A 22,652-nucleotide genomic window follows, 5' to 3' on the forward strand; every position below is an offset into this window, starting at 1 on the left:
AAACCCTCATTCTGTTATTAACTATCGGCCGATCTCATTAATTTCAACTTCCTCTAAGCTACTTCAGCATATAATACATAAGCATATTTCAGAATTTCTGGATAAGCACAATATTTGTCAGGTTCACAACACGGATTCAGGAAAGGATTTTCTACTTGTACTCAGCTGGTAACTACAGTTCATGATTTCGCACTATCTATAAATTCCGGAAAAGAGGTAGATGCAATTTTTATTGATTTTGCTAAAGCTTTCGATACGGTCTCTCACAATAAGTTACTCTTCAAATTGGATTTAATTCTCAAGAATACTCAGCTTCTAAATTGGATTTCCGGTTATCTTTTATATCGAAAACAGTACGTCTTTTTCAATGACCACTTTTCTTGTACAGTACCGGTTGACTCGGGTGTTCCCCAAGGCTCTGTGCTTGGACCCCTCCTCTTTTTATTGTTTGTAAATGATATATCACATGATATACCTGTAAAAGTTAAGTTATATGCGGATGATTGCATCCTGTACTCGGAAATAGAAAACCATGCTGATCAAATTCATTTAAACGATGCATTTCAAAAGGTCATTCGTTGGTGCGATAAATGGCAGACGTCAGTTAATTTTAAAAAGACCGTTTTCATGAAAATTTCTCACAAACGTAACACTCTTCATTTTGCATATTCAGCCAATAATGTTTTTTTGCAGGAAGTACAACACTACAAGTACCTTCGTCTTTGGATTTTGAATGACCTTAACTGGACTAGACATATTAACACTGTAATAAGCTCGTCCAATTACAAATTATTTTATCTTAGACGAGCTCTTAAGCACTCCACTCCCGCCAATCGCCTTGTTGCATTTATTGCAATTGTTCAACCTACTTTAGATTATGCATCCATAATTTGGAACCCTTACACCAGAATTATATCAGCGAAATGGAGAAAATTCAAAAGAGAGCTGTTAGGTTTATTTATAACAGTATTGGTCGCACTTCAATAACTAGTTTATTAGCAAAAGCTAACCTCTTAACACCTACAAAAAGAAATAAAGTATTGAGATTGAAATTTTTCTTTCAGTTTGTTAAAAGTTATTCTAAGTTAGACTTATCACATATACTTCATTTGTCCACAGGGTATACCCCAAGGCAGAGGCATGCCTTTACAATAACCCCATTTTTCACCCGTAATAACACATTCAAGTATTCGTTCTTCCCTAGGACAATTACCGAATGGAATAACCTTAGTAACGAAGTTGTTTCCCAGTCATCCTTGAACCTTTTTGCTGCGCAGCTCTAGCAGCGAGTGTCTAATTTCTATGACATGTGCTCCTGTTGTTTATTTCAATCACTGTAACCCTTCTCCACTTGTGATCATCTTGAATTTAGCGCTCATTTCTCCATATGTTCTTATGCCGGTTAATTACAAACCACTGTTCTTTTTTTTCGTTCTAAAAGTGTGTAAATGTCTTACCTGTTTTATATTTATTTTGTTTGCCGATTGGTAAACTTATCAAACGTATATCCACCCTGCCAAAACACTATGTTAGGGTTGCAGTATTCATAAATAAATAAATAAATAAGTAAATAAATGACAGCACTCGCAGAACTAAAGAAAGTGGCAGCGGGTGGTTATGACCAAAGAAAATTTGATGTGTTTGCAGTGGTCAGACAAACGCTCGGTTCGCGTGCATCGCGCCATAGGAGTTTCGCCATCTGTATTTGAAACACTTTATTACGTTTATGATGATTGGCTTCAGTATCGCAGCAAGTTAACAACCCTGTAGCAGTAAATTATTCTCAGCTTAAGCCCTGGGAAATATGACGAGCCATGGATCGAGTTTTCAGGCATGCGAAGCCCTCTATGACTGAACCCAAGACAGTTCGCCACTTAATGCGTGGTGTTAAAGAAGAGATTGTTGCCGGCCTGATTTGAAACCCGCCTGCGACGCTTGCGGAGTTCTATGAGGAAGACACTGCCATAGAGAAAGCCCCTATGAGCAACAGCGTGCAAGCAGTATAACCGTGGTGTACATCCAAGTTAGGTCACTTCTGTCACTCTCGGAAATGACATCAGTGCGTTGCGCAGCTCATCAGAGCTCTCATTAAGGAGGAGCTACAAAAGATGCAGGTGACTGCTTCACTTGTAGAGCAGCTCTCTGTTGCGGAGATGGTACGCGCCGAGCTACGGAAAGCTGTTCGCGCTCCCCAACAGTACTAGGCGCCACAACAGAGGCAGTGCGTCGAAATTAGGTACGCGTGTTCACCCAGCGTGTTTTACCCCAATGAGCGACGTGCTCAGCGAATTGAGGTAAGCTTCCGTCCTCGCAGGCCACTATTGATCGCCGAAGCACGACCGAGAAAGAGTGACATCTGGCGTACACCCGACCACAATCCCCTTTGTTCCCACCGCAGGGAAGCTAGACACGCCTACCGAACATGTCCATGCCGCCATGTTGGTCTCCAGGAATTTTCGCCTAATGCCCCTCGTCCACGATCTGTCGAGTGACCACTGGAGATAGAGAGTATCATCTCGAATCGTCACAGTATCGAACCTTGATCGCAAGAGCCTCGCTCGTCGTGGCCTGCTCGCTACAGGTCACCAAGCCCAGCCTATCCACTCGGCGCTCCGAGACGCCGTTCACCCAGTCTTGCAAGTCGGGAAAACTGAGTTCAGCGGCCTAGGAGGTGAGGCCGCTGACGCTGACTCTACGGAAGATCCTCCACTGTGACGACAGCGACGGCAGCAAAAAGATGTACAGACGCAGTCAAACGTGGTACGAAGAGTGATAACATCAAACGTTGCGGTAACCTTGAACGACAAAGAAGTAATGGCGCTAATTGATACTGGAGCGGACACTTCCGTATTGAGCATGGGTTTTGCCTGAAGGTTGAAGAAAGTTTCTATTCAGCAGGCTGGGTCGCAGATACGTACAGCAGGAGTCCATCTTCTCACTCCAGTGGGACGGTGCACAACGCGTGTCAGTATTCACGGATATACGTGTCTCGGAGATTTTGTAATACTGCCAAGTTGCTAAAGGGACCTAGTTCTAGGACTGGACTTTCTGCATGATAATGGAGCCACGATTGACTTGCAAGAGTCGCAGGTGACGTTCTCTATCGCACACGCTTTAGCACGGAACGCTAATCACAGTCAAGTCAATGCTTTCAGAGTTGTTGACGATGATGTCGCGCTACCGCCGAAGAGTAGCGTGTTGACCTTGGTAACCTGCGACGTCTTCAATGAATTTAACGACTATGAAGGTATTGTAGAGGAAAATATTCTGCTGCTGCTCAAACGCAACATCTGCATAGATCGATGTTTTGTGAGGTTAGAGAATAAACGCTCTGGAGTTCTGCTGAGCAACTTCCGCAATGAGACTCAGCACGTCCCTAAAGGCACCACTGGCCCTTTCCTCAATGGAATTGCCGACTTTTCCGATGTCGGCACAATGAATACAACTACGCCGCATGCAAAAGCTTGTGCTGACCTGGGCAGCCGCATTCACGTTAATCCAAGCTTGCCAGATTCACAAAAAGAGTGGCTGCTAAACCCTGTGACAGAATTCTCAGACTGCTTCTCCACAGCTTCGAAATTTCAACGTACTATCGTTATAAAACACCACATTGTTACCGAGGAGTTGGCGCGGCCTCTTCGCCAACATCCATAACGTGTGTCCCCGAAGGAAAGAGAGGTGATTAAGCGTCAAGTTCAAGAAATCCTGAATGATGACGTCATTCAACTCTCGACAAGTTGGTGGGCGTCACCTGTTGTCCTTGTAAAGAAAAAAGACAGCACACTACGCTTCTGCATCGACTACAGACGGCTTAACAAAGTCACAAAACGCGACGTTTACCCCCTGCCACGGATAGATGACGCCTTAAACTTTCTACGCCATGCTCAGTTCTTTACATCACTAGAGCTCAAGTCAGGGTACTAGAAAATTGAAGTGGATGAGGGCGTCCGTGAGAAAACCACGTTCGTGACTCCCGACTAGCTCTACGAATTTAAAGTGCTGCCTTTCGGTGTCTGTTCCGCTCCCGCCACGTTTTAACGCATAATGGACACTGTACTTTCTCGATTGAAGTCGCAGATGTGTCTTGTGTACTTGGATGACGTCGTTGTGTTTTGAAGCATGTTTGGCGAACATCTTTCAAGGCTAAAAAGTGTCCTCACTGCAATAAGGAGAGCAAACCTTACTATCAAGCCCGAAAAGTGCTACTTTGGCTATCAGGAACTCAAGTTCTTCGGCCACGTTGTGAGCCCGGGGGGTGTTCGACGAGATCCGGAGAAGTTGGCTGCCGTTGCCGATTTCCCTCGTCCTGGAGACAAGAAGGCTGTTCAGTGATTCTTGGACTCTGTACCTACTACCACCGTTTGTCGAAGGATTTTCAAAAATTGCGGAACCTCTCACAAGACTGACACGGCCAGATGTGCCCTTTGTATGGACGGAACAAGAACAACAAGCCTTCGTAGAACTGCGCAGTTGTATGCAGACCAATCCAGTGCTGGCACGTTTTGACGACACTGACGACACTGAGATTCACACGAACGCCAGCCACGTAGGGATCAGAGCCATTCCCGTTCAATGGCAGGACGGCGCAGAGTGTGTGATCGCTTACACGAGCCGCAGTCTCACAAAAGCAGAGGCTAACTACTCTTACACCGAGAAAGAGTGCCTAGCAGTCGTTTGGGCCATTAGCAAGTTACAACCCTACGTTTACGACCGGCCATTTCGAGTGGTCAGTGACCACCAATCGCTGTGTTGGCTTGCCAATCTACGGTATTCATCAGGCTGCCTCACCCGCTGGAGCCTCCGCCTTGAAGACTACGACATAACGGTGGTTCACTGATCAAGACATAAGCATACAGATACTGACGGCCTGTCTCGTGCCCCTATTTTCCCGACGTCATTCGACACCGAACAAGATTTGCCGTTTCTTGGCATCGTCGATGTGGTGCGGATGGCTGAACTTCAACGTGACGACACTTAGCTACTTTTTGTCATCTAGCATCTTCAAGGAGAAGACGTTATCAACCCACGCCGGCTCTTACGGGGATCAACCTTCTGTTGCCTGCGGAACAATGTTCTCTACAAGAGAAATCACGAGAGCAGCCAGGAAACTTTTCTACTCGCCGTTCCAATGGCACTTCGTGAAGAAGCTTTGCAAGCATGCCACGACGATCCTTCTGCCGGCTACTCAGGCTTTGCTGGGACATTAGCGTGCATTCGACAAAAGTACTAATGGCCTCAGTTGTATTCGTCCGTGTAGCGCTATGTCCGCACCTGCCGTGACTGTCAGAGGCGTAAAGTTCCACCCTCAAAGCCCACCGGCTTTCTCCAGCCTTTAGACCCAACTCGAGCACCGTTTCAGCAAGTGGTAATCGATCTCCTTGGTCATTCCCGACGTCATCCTCAGAAAATGAGTGGATAATTGTCGCAACCGACTACCTGACTTGCTATGCAGAAACCAAAGCTGTGCTTAGGGGAACTGCAGTCGAAGTCGCCAGATTCTTCTTCCACGACATTGATTTACGTCGTGGTGCACCTGCTGTTCTCATAAGTTATCGCGGAGCAGCATTTAAGGCAGAATTATTAGAACAAGTCGCTAAGCTGACGCACACCAAGCACCGGAAAACAACAGCTTCTCATCCCCAAACGAACGGCTTCAAGGAGCGGTTAAACAAAACACTGGCCGGTATGCTACCTATGTATGTTGATGTAGAGCACAAAATGTGAGATGAAGTTTTGCCGTACGTCACGTTTGCTTATGATAACGCTGCGCAAGAGACCACAGACCTAACACCATTCGAGCTTGTTTATGACCGTAACGTCCCAACACTGTTAGACGCTATGCTCCCCGTAGACCAGGACAACAGCGAAAATGACAGTGTTGAAGACTTCGTTGAGAAAGCCGAGGAAGCCCGAAAGCTCGCACGGAACCGCACTCGCACGTAGCAAGATACCGACGCTCGCTGTTACAACCAAAGCCGAAGGAACGTCCACTATCAACCAGTTGACTATGTGTGCGTGTGGACCCCAGTTCCACATCTTGGGTTTTCGCACAAACTACTGCGACGCTACTTGGGCCCTTACGAAGTTGTGCGCTGCCTCAGTGATGTGAATTACAAGGTAGTTCCCCGAAGCTCTGATACCAGTGTAAACCAAAGACGTCCACGTCCTGAAGTAGTCCACGTAGTACGGATGAAACCGGACCACGGCCACGAATTCTGAACACTTCGAACTTTTAGTTATTATTTTTATTATCCACAACAGCGCAAGGTTATTTTTTTTTTCGTTGACGTGACCATGTTTTTCCATGGCCGTTTCTAGCATCTAATTCAATCGACCAGAACGGTCGCTCTTGAAAGCGGGAATGGACGCAAGGTAAGCTGACAACTATAGTGGCTAGCCTCTGAGGAGGATAACAAAGTAGTCCTGCGGGTGCGTGCTCTGGCGTTCGTGCTTTTCGCCTTCGGTTACGAAAGTAAACGCCCTGTTTTGTGCCTGCGTCCCTGTGTCCATGTGACAATATGATTATGAAAGAAGTGTGGTGGAGGGCTGCGGAGATTTAGACCACCTGGGGTTCTTTAATGTGACTTTTTTAAATAACAGTCTCATACGTAGACGCGGACAGGACTTTTCTCTCTCTGTCCAATCCGCGTATACGTAACACGCTCTTATTTCAAACAATCACGAATCACCAACTCGCCCAATCAACCATTTTGACAACCTCTTTAACGTGTACGTAAATTTAAGTATAGTTTCTTTTGGCAATTAGGTGAAATCTCGGAGCACACGGCATCGCGATGGGGCCAGTGCTGCAGTCACGCTTCGGGGGTACCTAACGCATGCACATACGCTTGAGCAGAGTGGCATTGAACCACATCGTATGCAACGACAGTGCGGGTTGACCACATTCTCCGCCGGCCTTCTGATTGCTTTTGTGCTGCGGGAACTACGCCGATACTCTGTACTAAACGTTGTGGGATGCCAATCTGTTGCCTTCATTGGCGATAATGAGGTTACAGTACTCGACAGCATACGTTGTTTGCTCTTTCTGAACCCCGTGAAACTGAGTGCATTCACGAAGATTTCTTCTTTGTATGTGCACCACATCCACGCTGCGACGGGGAAGATCATCATAAGCACGTTCTGCGCGTCGTATTTATTTCACGCTAAAGGAGGCAATACACTCCGACGTAGCGCGCGCGCGCGCGTCATGGCGACGTTACGTTGGCGAAAACGTGACCCTCTATAGTCCGGCGGCACCTGGCGCTGACGCGAACGGCGGCATCTAGCGCGCTCTGGCGTCGTCCGGCGCCGAATGCAACCGAGTGCATTTCGCGCCGACCACGCCAAGAAAGTTAGCGCCTAGCGCCCTCTCTCGTCGAAGTAGAGACTCGCTACTCGGCGAGCTGTCAGAAGAAGATGGCGTCTTCGCAAGCAAGCGTACCGGACCTGTGCGGCTCTCAAATCGAGAGGTTTTTGGACGCCGTCCAGCAACATCCTTGTGTCTACGACACCAAAAGAATGGATTACCGGGATGCGGAGCGAAAAAGCAACGCGTGGGAGCAGATACGTGTGTACTCCGGCCTCTCAAAAGGTACGTCGGTGCAACACACGTGTGTGTATTGTCAGTGCCTCCTCTGGCATTGTATACGTGTCCGGACATGCTGTGCATTCAGCGCCTGTTTGTTGTCTTGTTTTCCCTGTTTCAGTCGATGAGTGCCTGAAACTGTGGAAGCGGCTGAGGGATCGGTATACTCGCGAACTCAAAGCTATTGAAGAGATGAAAAGGAGTGGCAGCGGCTACGTGTCTCGACGGGCCTGGGAATTCACAGAGTCCATGGCCTTTTACAAACACTGCGGCCGTCAGAGGAAGTAAGTTAAGCATTTTTGAAGTTGTGTGATCACATTCATACCTGCTTATATTGCGTACACTTAGACGACTATGTTTTTATGACTGGGTTTCTTGCTTTTTTGTATAAAGGTTTCCGCACACCACAATCGTGTCATGCAGTGAAGCAGAGGGAGTTTTCTGTGCCCTTTACGCGATCGTGATTCGTTTTGCGTTTTCAGAGTGCACATCAGTAACATTTTTTGTGTGTTCACTTAAGATATACGAGTTTGTTGTACTTGCCTCGGCCCGCGCCCACTTATTTCATCCTCCATAGAATGTTCAGGGTACTATACAACGGTCCCTTTAATCCTTGCATGAAATAGCAAACACTGAGTACTTCGACAAAATTTCTGCTCTCATTTGAGTTTCTTATTGCACACATATAAGAAACTCAAACCACCTGTCTGATCGCTCCCAGTTTGTGTGCATTAATAATCAGAACTCATTTCTTCTGCCGGTTACTTCAGGTGTCCCACAGGGCAGTGTACTCGGTCCCCTACTATTTTTGATATACTGTAACGATGTAGTAAATTGTGTAAACCCACCTGTTAACGTTCGACTTTTTGCAGATGATTGTATTCTGTTCAACTCGATAAATAGTTCTAATGACCAAGCAGCTCTCCAGTCCACTCTAAACAATATATGTTTATGGTGCAATCAATGGGGGATGAAACTAAACTTGGATAAATCAGTTCTGCTCCGTGTCACTAACAAGAAAAAGCCAGTACTAACTGACTACACGCTCTCTAACCAACCTCTTAAAGAAGTTAAGGAATACAAGTATCTTGGTGTCACTCTAACGAATAATTTAAGTTGGAATTCCCACATTAAACAAGTTTCTTCCGCAGCTTTCCGCAAATTATGCATGCTAAGGCACAAACTTAAGGATGCTCCTACGAAAGTGAAATTTTTAGCTTACAAATCCTTGATTCTCCCTAAATTAGAATATGCATGCGTTGCCTGGGATCCTTATACTAAAACTAACAATGATGCATTAGAAAAAATTCAGCGGAGGGCAGTTCGTTTCATTTATTCTCTTTACAAGCCTGGTAGTTCTGTAACTAGTGTAATGCTTTCAAATGGTATCATATCTTCGCAGTCGAGACGCAGATTCTTACGTCTCAAATTTTTGTACCAACTTTTTAACCGCAAATTTGCTCTAAACCCTGACCCCTACCTCACACCACTAAGAACACGCCAGACTCGGCATTCACACGCACTTTCTTTAACACCATATTTTGCTCGTACTAACTTGTTCAAATTTTCCTTCTTTCCTCGTATCATTGAAGAGTGAAACGATTTGCCTGCAAGCAGTTTACACTCTCCCGATCTTATTTACGCTGAAATTTGAAGTTGTTTTTCTAAACTATTCCAACTATTTCCTCTTTTCCCTCCCCCCTCTTTCCTTTTGTTGCTTTTATATAAATATGTCACGCTTTGCACTTTCTTTATTGTTGATGTTGTTTTGAAATGTGTATGAAGACTGTATTATCTTGCCCTTCCTGCTTTGGCCTCTGGCCAGCAGTATTTATAAATAAATAAAAATAAACATATGTTATACAGAATAGGCACAAACTGTACGGTCCCATAGCCAAAAGCTAGTGCCGATTCCCTTGGAAGTATACATAGCTGAGTTATCCGCGTGTGGATGGCTCCGCGATTGGCACGCCACCTATGAAATCCGTTTTTTTTTTAAGTGAGTAGAGCGGTATTGTAGTTTACACTTGATACTATTGGTCCAAATAATCCTTCGGCATTCTGAGCGAGCGATGCATCCAAATTTAAAGGGGACAGAAGTATGCTTTTAGTTGACAGTCGTGCACCTGTTTCCCTTTACAACAATGTATGCATTTTCTCTGCAGAATGACATGCAGTCTGGAGCCAGCCACTTATGGTGATGATGGCGAGACCGCCGAGAGCATCTTTGCAACTATGGGAAATACGCCGCCATCACCCTCAGGTGTTGAAAGTCCCATGGATTCCCTACAGGAGCTATCGATGCCAGCAACGTCGCCACCATTGGCAGAACGGCCACCGGAAACCGGTAAACAAAAGGCTGCACCAAAGCATAAAAAAGGAAAAAAGAACGACAACTTTGAAGAGCAGCTGTTGTGCAAACTCGACAGCAAAATGGGAGAAAATGAGGCCTTTGGAATATCCATTGGCCTCAGCTTAGACAACATGCCACGTAAGGTGGCACTGAAATGCAAAGCACGAATAATGACATTGATTGCAGAAATGGAGGAAGAAAACGATGTGCACACCATCAACATTAGTTAAACTTTGGTTATGATAATTCTTGAATATGTTTTTTTCTCTTTAAGTACTGCTGCACTTTAAAAATTATAAGTTTTCTACAGGTAACAGGATAGCGTAAATGTACTATGTTCGCATCAGAAATCATGTAAGGTCTACTTGCTTGCTTGTTTGTTATGCTTCTCTTTTTGCTCGTGGGCGATGCCGACACCGAATATTCTGCGAAACAATTTCCTAAATGCTATCGCATTAAAAAGTAGCAAATTGATACAAATGCAATTTATGGTTTCCTACATGCCAAAACCATGATATCATTATGAGGCACACTGTAAATGGAGTTAATTTTGACTGCCTGTGATACACTATGAAGCTGCTAAATTTAAGTACATGGGTGTTCTGCCATTTCGCCCCTATCCATATGCGGCCACAAGGTTCAGAAACAAACCATCGTTATTCGCAGAGCTACACTTCGCTTGCTAAGCTTCCATGCCGGGTTATCAATACAGAGAATACAAATGTGATATAATGCAAGTGTGATACGCTGTTTACCAATGCTGTGAAAAAATATATTAAGTGCCAGTACACGGACAATATGTATACAACATTATGTATCGTGAACGCCACATAGTATGTTACTGTGAGCATTTCTTTCTTGGTGATGTGTGTTCCATTACTATCCAAGATCTCTTTCTGGCATTAAATTAAGAGTGGTATTCTGTTTATTGCGCGAATTCCCAGCATGACATGCTTTAAAAAGTGCACTTGTTTTGCATGTCTAGTCTGTCTTTCCAATGTGGCAATGTCTTAGAATATGTGACAGATATTTTTGCCTATTTTTCATGTTATTGTGCACCTTATCAAACGTTTCACTTTTGCCACATGCAATGTATTTGAGCATTGTATATAGTAGTACAAAAGTTTCACAATATGTCTAATACATAGGGAACAGACTTCATGCAGCATCAAACAAAGGGCTCCATTCCACCGTGACAATGAATGTTTTATTCTCAGGTGTTTTTTCTACACATTTCAGAGGTTTGTTCATATTCTTCCAATGCAACATCCCAGAACAAGCAGACAACGCAGGCTGGCAGTTGAGATAACACGCATACGTACACCTTGTGTGTGTGTGTAAAATTATCTGAATATCTCCATTTTTGTTTTTCACTTGCTGCATTTTTATCTCTGTGTTGCACACAAGTATATCATGTTATTAACACATAGGTAAGTGTAACTGCTCTTGATTTATTGTGCACTTCATTCAAAAGTTATCATTAAATTCCATTTTTTCTACGTGATGCTCTCTATGTTATCTATGCATGCGGTAAATGTTTTAAAAACAACGAGCTCACAGACCTCTGCCATGCACACTTGATATAAAAAGACACACAAATGCCTCGCGGTTCAAAACATTCGCTACAGTGTGCTTTTAGCTTACATATAACAAAATAACAGCTTGTTGGTCATCGATTTTCACTTAGTGGCGTACATTTCTAACAAACCCTATGCAAGAAGGGTTTGAAATTAACCTGTCAGGGTGAAATTTCCGAAATCACATTGTATTAGTTGAAAGACTAAAAAAAAACGTGAATGCTTTATTTGTTTATTTCAAGGCACCTTAGGAAAGGGGGCACCACAGAAAAATGGCAGAAAAAACACATAAGAGCCAAAAATGCTTAAAATAATGTGCTTGAAAAACAGTGTTACAAATATAACTGAATGCGGAAATAATCAGATTACTCAGAAAAAGAATGAAAACTACAATTCTTGGTAACATAAAAAGCGGTGGATTGCCTGCGTATAAAACCAGCAAAATATGCACATAGTTCAAGCACATAAACAAACAGCAATGAAAAATCCACCAAAAATCTGTTTGTAAGGCAGTGCTAAACTTAAGAGAAATGCGGCAAAAATACTTAAAGTATTACATATAATACAGTCTTACAAAACACAGTACTTAAATGCACTGTATTCTGCTAGGAATAAAGGAAGAGAACATTAAGGGTACAAACTATGCATGTATGTTTACAGGAGATTTTAGCATCGCCTGACAACCTTCAGCTGCCACGGCAATGAACCTTCTGGAGACATAAAATAGTCTGCTACTTCGTCCCTCATTGCCATGGCAGCTGAGGTGGGGCGGTTGTTTGACGGCACTGTCTTTGTGCCAATTTCAGTGACAGTGTGGCGCCATTCTCCGTCATGCACCGTCTCGCCGCACAGCGTGTCGCTGTACTCGTCAGGGCAGTAGGCAGTGTCCTCCATAAGAAAATTGTGCAAACATACGGCAGCCTGAATCATGTTGTGGAGGAGCTCTGGCGCGCCTTGCACCGTTCCAAGAAACACCCGCCACTGGGAGACCAGAATGCCGAAAGCATTTTCAATGCACCTGCGTGCCCTCGACAAGCGGTAATTGAAGACCTTTTTCCTATCATCCAGCTTTCTCCCAGGGTAGGGCCGCATCAAGTAGGTCCGCAAAGGGAAGGCTGCATCACCAACCAAACAAAGTGGCCACCGCGAAATATTTGAAGGCAGCCTCAAAGCACCCTTTTCAAAAATTGCCTGGAGGGGACTTCCCTTGAATAAAGAACCGTCTGAATATCGGCCTTGGGCTCCGATGTCCACCATTAGAAATCTATATTTGGCGTCTGCTATAGCCAGCATAATTAGTGAATAGAAACCTTTATAATTGTAAAAGTCGGAGCCACTCTTGTTAGGACATTTGATCGCAAAATGCTTGCCATCAATGCTCCCTATTGTGTTTGGAAAATCCCATTTGTCATGGTATTCCTTAGCTATGTCGCGCCACCTCTGTGTGCTTGGGCGTGCGAGTACCAGGGGCCTCAAGCAGTCCCAGATTGCTGGTAATGTCTCCTTCAGTATCCTAGCTACAGTAGAAGCATGCATTCGGAAGCTCAATGCAATGTCCTCCATGGACCCTCCTGTGGCCAGAAATCTGCAAAGTTGTTAAAAGAACAGTCCATATAATTACGGTTCAAATATTTTGACATACATGTTTACACTAAACGAAAGTGTTATCAGCATAATTATATTCTTTAATGTCTGCATCGCGTTTCACAGACGCCATAGGGCCACAGACAGTAGCGAGAATAGTTCGTCGGTGACTCTATATAGGCTGCATAGGAAGAACTATTATACGCGGTGAAACTTTTCGGAAATATAACCGATCAAGAAAAAAAAAAGTTAACGCGAACCAGTGTTTACTTTAATGTCATGCACGGGGAAGTTTAGGGAGGTGAATACGTGGGTTCCGTATCTTCGAAATTACGAAAAGTAGGGAACACGAAAAAAAAAAAGCATATTACGGGAACGAATTCTTGCGACATGTCAGCAAAAAGCGTAATTTTCTAGAACAACAGTACACATGCATGCACGTCGGCTCGTGGCCGCATTGGCTAACTGCTGGCAAATATGGTCAGCATATATTTTATCTCGATGTCACCGCGAGCCTCTCTGCCGGTGAAATGGGTCTCCTGTGAGTTTGAGGATGAACAAGCCTGTGGTAAACAAGGCTCAGCAGCCTGTCGAATGATGCCTTTGTCATCCTGCGTGCGACAAATGCATGACAGTTACGTATAACATACTTATCCGAGCTGAAGCTACACAATTCCGAAAGGAGCAACGTTTTCACTTACCTGAAATACTTGAAATGATATCCAGGATCACTGTGCCGAAGCTCTTGTACTAGGTGGTGGTATTCTCCATACTCTGGACGCTTCTCAAATATATCCCTTATGTAGAGAGACCTGTTTCTCTTGCGACGCACCAACAACGCGAGAATAATCTTTCGTCTTGCCGCATGTGTCTGTGTCCGTGCCATCGCCGAGAAAACAGTCCGGTCCGCGGTGGTGATCGCTACCGACAGAGATAGCGCGCGAAAAGATTTGTTTCGATGTTCCACTACAGGCGGCGCGGAGCGGCGCGGTTTTCTGCGCATGCGCTACTCCGGCTGCGGCAGCTGCGCGACGTTGAACTGTAGGGGGACGGACATACGCCTGGCGCGGCGTAGCCAACCTGGCGTGACGCAGCGCAACCACCGCGCGCGCGCGCGCCGGGTCACGTCGAAGTGTATTGTCGCCTTAAGGAATAAATTCGGCAGATCCCACGTGCCTGGAAATCGACGTTATGCGAAGCATGCTTCGCATACAGAGACAAGGTGACCGTACTGCAATTCATTTATTGAGTGAGACGTTATGAAATGACGCTAAATATATGTACAAATTTGCACGCACAGACATACGTTGCAGAGTTGCAGATGTTTATACAACCAGTTGTTTGCACTTGCGCAACGATGCCCACTGCGACATGCGTATTAGCTACACTAAAATCTGATATGAAGCGCTGATGCTCGCGAGGATGCTGGCGCTGGACACGGCTACATAAATCAACTTCAGCACATGGCTGTATCAAAGGAGTACGTATGTAATGTTTATAAAATTGGGTAGGCAGCACTGCAACCACTATTGACGTTTCACGGAGAGAAGGGTCTATTTGAAAAGCAGTTACAAGACCTGGCGTAGATCAGCGGTAAGCTTGATTGCCACGCGGAATGCTTGGGTTCGATTTCAGCTAGGACCCTGGCATTTATTCTTTCTATTCGCCGGGTCGAAGCTACTGATGTCGGGTATTTCTTAAGGCCCACGCGTTCAAATTGCCTGTGTGTGTACTCATCGTTCCTAGATGGATACTAAGTGTAAATCACGTGTGACACATACCCGCATACCAGTGGCACATACCCGCCCGTGGGTATGTGCCAGTGTCTGGCAGGAGGTGTACGATGACGTACATGACTGGATTGGGACATTATTCGTTTCTTGTCCAGCACGTCATGGTCGTCAAACCGTCTTACTCTCCCAGGCTAATTTTGGTTCAAGTCAGGCTAAAGGGGGGACCACGAGAGCACCAAAACGTAAGCGGCTAGATAAATAGATAGATACGCTCTTCTCACCGAAGTTTGCTAAAAAATGCTTCGCATTTAAAAACAAAGTGCTCAACAGCGACTGCCGTGCAGCTGTGAGGGAACAACACAATGAGATAAACTAGAACGAGTTCAGGAATTCTGTAGGTTATCATATCAACCTGAACGTTCTTCTTCTCGATGGTATTTCATTACTTGAGGCAGCACTCACTCGCCGGCGACAAAGTGCGCCTGTGTGAAGCTTCCAACTTCACTTATTTTGGACCTAAGCGAGGCGCACAGTGACGCAATGAACTATATCGACCCAGTTCTCGCAGCAGCGATAAACATCGCCCACTGCCGGACGACACGGCCAGCGCTTGACGATGTATAGCTGACGAGGCAGTTTAGCCGTGCAATGCTACACCTCTGAAGCGTCTGCGCACGCGCGAGCTTCTTGTTGTTGTTGTTTGTGGGGTTTAACGTCCCAAAACCACCATATGATTATGAGAGACGCCGTAGTGGAGGGCTCCGGAAATTTAGACCACCTGGGGTTCTTTAACGTGCACCCAAATCTGAGTACACGGGCCTACAACATTTCCGCCTCCATCAGAAATGCAGCCGCCGCAGCCGAGATTCGATCCCGCGACCTGCGGGTCAGCAGCCGAGTACCTTAGCCACTAGACCACCACGGCGGGGCACGCGCGAGCTCCTGCAGGGGCGCGAATGCCGTGCTGACCGCTACATGGCTGCATCGCCTCTTAAGTGGGACACAAACCCACGCAGGTCTCAATCATTTTCGCGTGCATCAAAAATGTGACCGCCAGCACGAACACGATATGTTCCCGCGACCTGCGGACTCTGTACGCTTAATTTGACTGTGCAACACTTTTTGAGCATGGTCAGAAGGCACTCCCTATCGGTAGCCGAGGCTCCCGAGAAAACTCGAGCCCAATATCCAGGCCACGCGCCATGGAATTTACATCGAAATTGCCGTCTGCTAAGAATCGCTTTCTCTTTTTTTGGCCAGTGATGCCGCTTTATACTAAAGAATCATTGCATCACTGGCCCAAGTATTGCGCCACTCGCTTAGGCAGGAGGAGGTTGAACTTCGTAGAGAGGGTTTATTTACATTATTTACATGGCATGGGCTCTCAGGCCTGAATCTCTATATTGAGAGCTCTACATTGAAAAAGGCTGTCTCTTGAACAAGCTCCGTGAACCAAAATAAGCAGCCCGTGAGGGCTGATTAAATACAGTATCATCTCCCCAGATTCATAGATCGGGGAACAGGTCCATACGGCACCGTCCAGTCCAATAGCATGTCCCGCAGTACACACGAGTGTCATTATGCGGGCACCGCCCCCATCATACACATACACAAATAAACATACCGAACACGTGTATGGTCCCTGAGATGCTGCCTCATCCGGCGAGTATTGCTTCTAGCGAGCGGGGTGAACCGAGTCTGTCATCTCGCCGCTCGGGCCTACCACCCATGCTTTGTTGAACGGTAGTCGCGGTCTAGGTGCCTCCGAGAGGCCATGCCTGGACATCGGATACAGTTAGAGCTTCGGCGGCTCCTCAATCAGAGACGCACAATGTGATGCTTCGACGTCCGTAATTGGCGGAAACTCGGCATTGTGGCTTTTACCAGGGCACGAAGATGCCACGTGTCACATCTCTGCATGGACCCGAAGGACAGCGGTGCTCTGTAGAGTAATTTCGGCCATGCAGCGCTCAGCGCATGGAAACAGCAGGGGGTCTTGGCGCTGCTCCTTACCTCCACAAAATGAGGTGGCTGCCTTTATTCCCTTTTGAAGGCCGTGGCAAAAGGGTGGCCCACCAAACGCAACAACACGTTCGGGGCAAAAAAAAGTGTTCATGGTCACTGCGTACTTCAATTTCCAGTGCTTAACTTATAATGATTTTGTGCTGACGAGACCACAAGGAAAGTAATTACAGCTTGTGAAAATTTTGTTTAAGTCCACTCATATTGGACAGGTTCAAAAACTTCTTGCAGTGGATGACTCATGATGCAATGAGCTCCTTTTGCGAGGCGACTGCATGGTTACTTGCAACAAGGTTTCCGGGCCACCTTAATTATTTCCTCATTTCCATTGAACTCCCGGTAGACATCGAGAAGTGCTTCCGATTCACTTTTAGAGTACACAAAAAACAGAGGCGCCACGTTCCGGTTAAGTTAACTCGACGTACTCAGAGCTCTGTTGAGGTATAACATTACTCAACAGCTTCTGAGGATTGTGAACGAATTCAAAACATTGCATTGGTTCAGGCGAGATTCCTTGTAAAGGAGAGGGTTAAAAGCAGAACTCTGTTTAAGAAACAGAGGGTGAGTGGATTCGACAAAAAATATTTGGGCTCACACTTGAGGTGCCAAATCTAAAGGATTTATGGTGCTCTCCGTCTTCCTCTTGTCCTTCGCACGACGTACACACCAACTGGAAGGAATTGGCCGCGTAAAAGGTAAATGTTTTCCATAATAACAGTGTTACTTTATGCTTTGGCCCACTAGATAATAATTTTAACTATATGCTGATTATCATCACCATCATCCTCATCAGCCTGACTAGGTACACTGCAGGACAAATACCTCTCCATGTTCCACCACTACACTCGGTCCTGTGTTTGCTGCTGCCACTTTATACCCGCAACTTTCCTAATCTCATCGGCCCACCTAAATTTCTGTATGCCACTAACCCACTTGCCTTCTCTGGAAACCAGTCAGTTATCCTTACTGACCAGCTCTTATCCTGCCTACACGCTACATGCCCGGCCCATGTGCATTTATTGTTCTTGATGTCAACTATAATATCCTTAACCCCGGTTGGTTCCCCGATCCACTCGGCTCTCTTCTTGTCTCTCAAGGTTACACATATCATTTTTTTCTATCGCTCACTGCGTCGTCCTCAATTCAAGCTGAACCCGCCATGTAACCTCCAGGTTTTTGCACCATAACTAAGTACCGTCAAGATACAGCTGTTATACACCTTCTTTTTGAGGGATTGTGGCAATCTACCAGTCATTATTTCAGAGTGCTTTCCGAATGTGCTCCATCAAATTCTTATTTTTCTAGTTACTTAAATCACGTGTTACCTGTCCTAAGTATACGATACGACAAATATGCAAGGAATTCGGTCAATCGTATAAAAGATGCGCGAGCTTGTTTGGGTGGTGCAAGTAAGCCGAAGCCTGTTTACTGGCTCTCTAAGGGCTAACTTGATTACAGTTCACTCATAGCCTGAGGAATGTGCGTAGAAAAGTGGCTCTCCGGGATAGCATTTGTTGTGGCAAAACGCATTTCATCTTTCCCGTTTGTGTACAGAGTTGCGTACGCTGCTTGGTGTCAAATTGACGTTGCGGAATAAAGACCAGAAGCAGGTGGCGCGCAGCTAGCCAGCTTCAGCCAATCAACGGAGGCTGAATTAGGCATGTCCACAAATTGGATACCGCAAGAATAGCTCCCCAGATGAGCGGTTGTTAAATCTGCGCTGAACGTCCACGGTGCGCACTACTATAGACGCAACGTCTTCAATGTCAGGGCGCCAATTTATATGTTCATAGAAATAACTTCAAGATATCTTATTGATTCGACTTGCGGAATATCGTATAGCTTATAAGTAATAGATTTGTGCTCTGGATTTTGTATAGAGAATGGAATAGCAGGTTGACTAGTATTAAAGTTCAACTGCATACGGTTCAGCCAGTCCCGTTGAGTATGCATGAGAGACAATATAAACTATAAATGGCGTTGGCCATAACAAAGAAAGCAATGTTCCTGAATAAAACGTTTTCAGATTTGGCTGAACAGGAATAGTACTCATCAGGGCGGTAAAGAATACGGAGGAAAATACTGAGCCCTGATGTTCTCCGCCGAGATCTTAAGCTTGCAAGAAAACAAGCCATCTTGAAAACAATATATTGGTCTTCCAACAAAGCTGCGTACTATTTGTTGTGCCGCAAAATATGGATTGAACTTTCTAGGTCGATATTCGCGTGCCACATTGAATACCAAAATTCAGGACCAAGTTGAAACAGGTTAGCACTTTTTGTTAATAATGAATTTTAATATGTGGCCACGACGAACTTTTTGGATAGGTTTTAGTACAATGGGTGTTAAAGCAATCGGTCTTATGTTGTCAAAATTATAGCCTGCCTATTGCCTCTTAAGCAACAGTATAGCTTTGGAAATCTTCCATTCATAAGGCATTCATGCATTCCTAAAGAAATAATTCACAAGGCCTAAAAGATCATTCGGATATTCTTTGTACAATATATGTAGCAATGTATTTGTTATTCTGTCGAGACCTAGTGCTGCATTTGAAAATCTTTCCCTGGCCTGATCCTCTGCGAACGTCGATATATGTGTGTAGTTTGAAAAAGAGGGTGTAGACACAGAATTCGGAAGTCGTGTTGCGAACGTGTTTAGTAGTCATCGAGCCAATTGATGTAATAACGATTATTGTGGTTCTTGGGCGGAGAGAACCACGAGAGATATAATTTCTGGCATTGGACTCATTTTTCTAGTACAAAGGAAATTAAATAGAGAACGGTTGTTATTCGATTTGCACAAGTAATCTCAATGTGTTTTTTTTTGTGAAATTGCTCTTTCGTGCGCGAAACTGTACGTTTGAACGTAGCTGCAATGAATTAATAGTCCTTACAATATTGTGGACTCGTATCATGTATAGCTTTTTCATGCTGCTTTCTTTCTTCTGTTGTCGCGTGTGCACTCAATATTTGACCGTTAGCTGAGTGGGGCACTTTTGACTAACGCCGAAGCAATAAAAAATCACGATGTGTTTTTAAAGCTTTCTTAAGCTGAACGAACATTCAGACGGATGTCCTCATTTCGGCCGCTGGACACCGCTTCATTATTAGATTGCAAACAGACTATACAGGTTTTTCAATCAGCCAATGTTTTTTTTCTTTCTTGTGATCTTATAGGAGATGTAATTTTGAGTACGCCGACCAAGGGCCACTATGACACGCGAAGTCAAGTTCTCTCCTAGGCTTCACTGAAACACTTGAGGTGCGAAAATGAGATCTAATACTCACCATGACAGCGACCGCGAACAAATGTAGGCTGCCTGAAATTTAGACCGCTAAGATTTTTATGAATGATCCTATCCCAGAAAAAAGTACCGCAAACTGTTCTTCTGAATTCCCATAAAGTAAGGTTGCAGTTAAAGTCACCGGTAAGAAAGAACTCATTGTTGCAACAAGCTAGGACTGCATCTAATGGTTGTGAATTATACATGGCTGTAGAAATATATGCAAAAAAAAACTGTTGGTGGCATGGCATACAGATGTAAATAGCCAAACGTTCACAGCCTGCTGAAATCAGCTGAAAAGCTACGCTCACTTTATAAAATATTTTTTGAAATTGGCGTCATTATACCTGCTCGTAGTGATGAGTGATGTACTCGAATTGCTTGGAAATTGGGAAAACGTAACACGGGAAAAAGGCGCACTCTTGTACATAAAAAAAAAACTTCCATTACTGGTGAAATCGCGCCCATGCGCCACGTAGCTCAACGAATGAAAAACAATATTAAAGAGCTTTCTAAGCACGCGCAGAGTGGTAGAGGTTCCCTCTTCACGGGCTTCCATCTTATTCTTTTGCCACCTTGGGCCTGGTAAAGATCCGTGGCTCCAAGAATTATAGATACGCGTAAACTGCTTGCGTGACCAAGAAAACAAAACGTTCTCAGTCAGTACTTCAAATCTGTATTTTTAAGGCCAATATAAAGATGATAGTCTTTCTTGGGATACTTAGAAGCAGAAATTTTAGTCTATCTGTAGTTTTCTGCTTTTCTGTCTGCCACCAATTCATTAGAATGACGGAAGTTTAAACCCGTACTCAACATAGTTTCCTATCAATACACAAGAGGTTACTATGGCGCTAATGTCTATAGGAGATGCAACGCGCGTCGCTTCAAGGAGCATGGGATTAATGGGCAGTACACAGATTTGTCTAATTTTATCACTTTTGGCTCAGGTTGGCTTCACGTAGCTTAAAGCTGCAATGTTAAGAAACAAAAATCAGCCAATGTTAAGCAATTACAATCGATTACCTTAACCATTTCGGCCTAGCATTTCAAATTGGCTCATGAAGTTCAAAAGGATTCGTTCTTTCTTTCATTATAAAACCAAAGCACAGCAAAAACGTCGCCACAAGTGCAATTCGACGCCCACGAATATGAAGACTGGGTGAATACGTGTACTACTCATCATTCCCGTGGTCGCTAAACAATTTTAGCGGGAATGTCCCCTCTTGGTACTTTTAAAAAACTCTTTGCTTCTCAATGACCAGCCATCTTATCTGGTTTCCGCTTTCATACGTGCTAACATTGTCAATAGAAAAAGAAGTAGCTATATTATATGGCTCAACATAAGTATGGGGTAATTAGGTAGTGTGTTATTTTATTCCTAAAATGCGTACACACCTAATTCTATATACTACACTGCTTATTGGGCGGGGTTGTCAATGCGACGATATGATCGAAAAAAAAAACGGGTGTTTACTACGCTTCGCTAAATGCCCGTAGTGCTGCCACCTGTCAGTGGCTTTGCGTTGCGGAGAAACTTCATTTCTTGCAATGACTGCTAGAGGAAGTCCATATCTCACTCAGTGCCTACTCGCGCATTTCCTGGCGCAGAACATCAAATAAACCATATATTCTCTCTCTCCAGACAAAAGGCTGTCGTCTTTCGACGACTTTTGCCAGCCGAACACGCAGATAGGCCGGCAGTTTTTTTTTCTTTATCAAAAGAAGGCAGATCGCAATAGCGGCCGTTTATTTAAAAGCAGGAGGTACCCAAGAAAAGTAAATTGATCATCACAGGGTGTAGGTTATGTCGTGACAATATTCTCTGGAGCGGCGCTGGCATCTTATAGAGGGAAAAAGAAAAACTGTGTACCCATGGCTCTGGTTACTGGCGTTGAAGGAAGCGATAGCACTGCAACAGCAAGTGAATGCATCTGTGCATGTATGTGAAGAAATAGGAGAAAGTTCATTATCACGATAACAAAAAAAGAGGTAGTTCTCAGTTATAAAAGCAAACATGAGTGCAGGTTAGAACATGTTGCTGCATAAGTGAGCGTTATTTAACCCGAACCTCCATAATTATTGCATAGTAATAATACCAAACTTGACGAATATGGCATTACGACGGTTTCTGGTGGACGCATCAAGATTTTCACCTTTCTTTCTCTTTTAAGGGGCGAAGCACCGCTGGCTCGGGACAAGTTCCTCACTGCGTCGTGCACACTAGTTCTCGAAGCGAGTGCTTTCGGCGCGCTTGCTTTTTCACTGCCGGGAGGTCAGTGAGTGCAAATCTTCACGCATCTACTCATCATGAACACTTTGCAGAACTCACAACGCGGCTGCATTGTAGACTTACGATCAAGTCCTGCAGTGAGAGCTCGCAAGACCAAAGAAAGACACTAGTGCCGTCCGCAGTCGCTAGCTAGCACTGCAGCATTGACCCGAAGGTGACGATGGCAGCGAGGGCCCTAGCACAACCGAATTTGAGAGGGATCACCAACAAGTGAATCCCGAAGTG

At 44.8% G+C, this 22,652-nt stretch overlaps 2 protein-coding genes and 1 long non-coding RNA gene across 4 annotated transcripts in view; 2 read left to right on the forward strand and 1 right to left on the reverse strand.

The window, feature by feature from the left end:
* The window catches only part of LOC119170555 (monocarboxylate transporter 12), a 118,594-nt gene that overhangs the window by 80,409 nt on the left and 15,533 nt on the right, over positions 1–22,652 (forward strand). The gene's annotated exons all lie outside the window — the stretch shown is intronic.
* Positions 1–22,652, reverse strand: part of LOC142803992 (uncharacterized) — an 85,906-nt gene that overhangs the window by 3,075 nt on the left and 60,179 nt on the right. The gene's annotated exons all lie outside the window — the stretch shown is intronic.
* On the forward strand, positions 6,921–11,437 carry LOC142803991 (uncharacterized). The gene is made up of 3 exons (XM_075890438.1): positions 6,921–7,591; positions 7,707–7,869; positions 9,751–11,437. Exons 1-3 carry the CDS (start codon positions 7,417–7,419, stop codon positions 10,166–10,168), a joined length of 756 nt encoding a protein of 251 aa, XP_075746553.1. The 5' UTR covers positions 6,921–7,416; the 3' UTR covers positions 10,169–11,437.

Source organism: Rhipicephalus microplus, chromosome 3 (assembly GCF_043290135.1).
Source record: "Rhipicephalus microplus isolate Deutch F79 chromosome 3, USDA_Rmic, whole genome shotgun sequence".
NCBI classification, from domain to species: domain Eukaryota; kingdom Metazoa; phylum Arthropoda; class Arachnida; order Ixodida; family Ixodidae; genus Rhipicephalus; species Rhipicephalus microplus.

What these genes read in the sequence shown, in the direction of transcription:
- LOC142803991 (XM_075890438.1), top strand. Translation starts at nt 7,417, where the DNA reads ATGGCGTCTTCGCAAGCAAGCGTACCGGACCTGTGCGGCTCTCAAATC. An exon ending in GTACTCCGGCCTCTCAAAAG is followed by an intron (nt 7,592 to 7,706) that starts GTACGTCGGTGC and finishes TCCCTGTTTCAG; the next exon opens with TCGATGAGTGCCTGAAACTG. An exon ending in CACTGCGGCCGTCAGAGGAA is followed by an intron (nt 7,870 to 9,750) that starts GTAAGTTAAGCA and finishes TTTTCTCTGCAG; the next exon opens with AATGACATGCAGTCTGGAGC.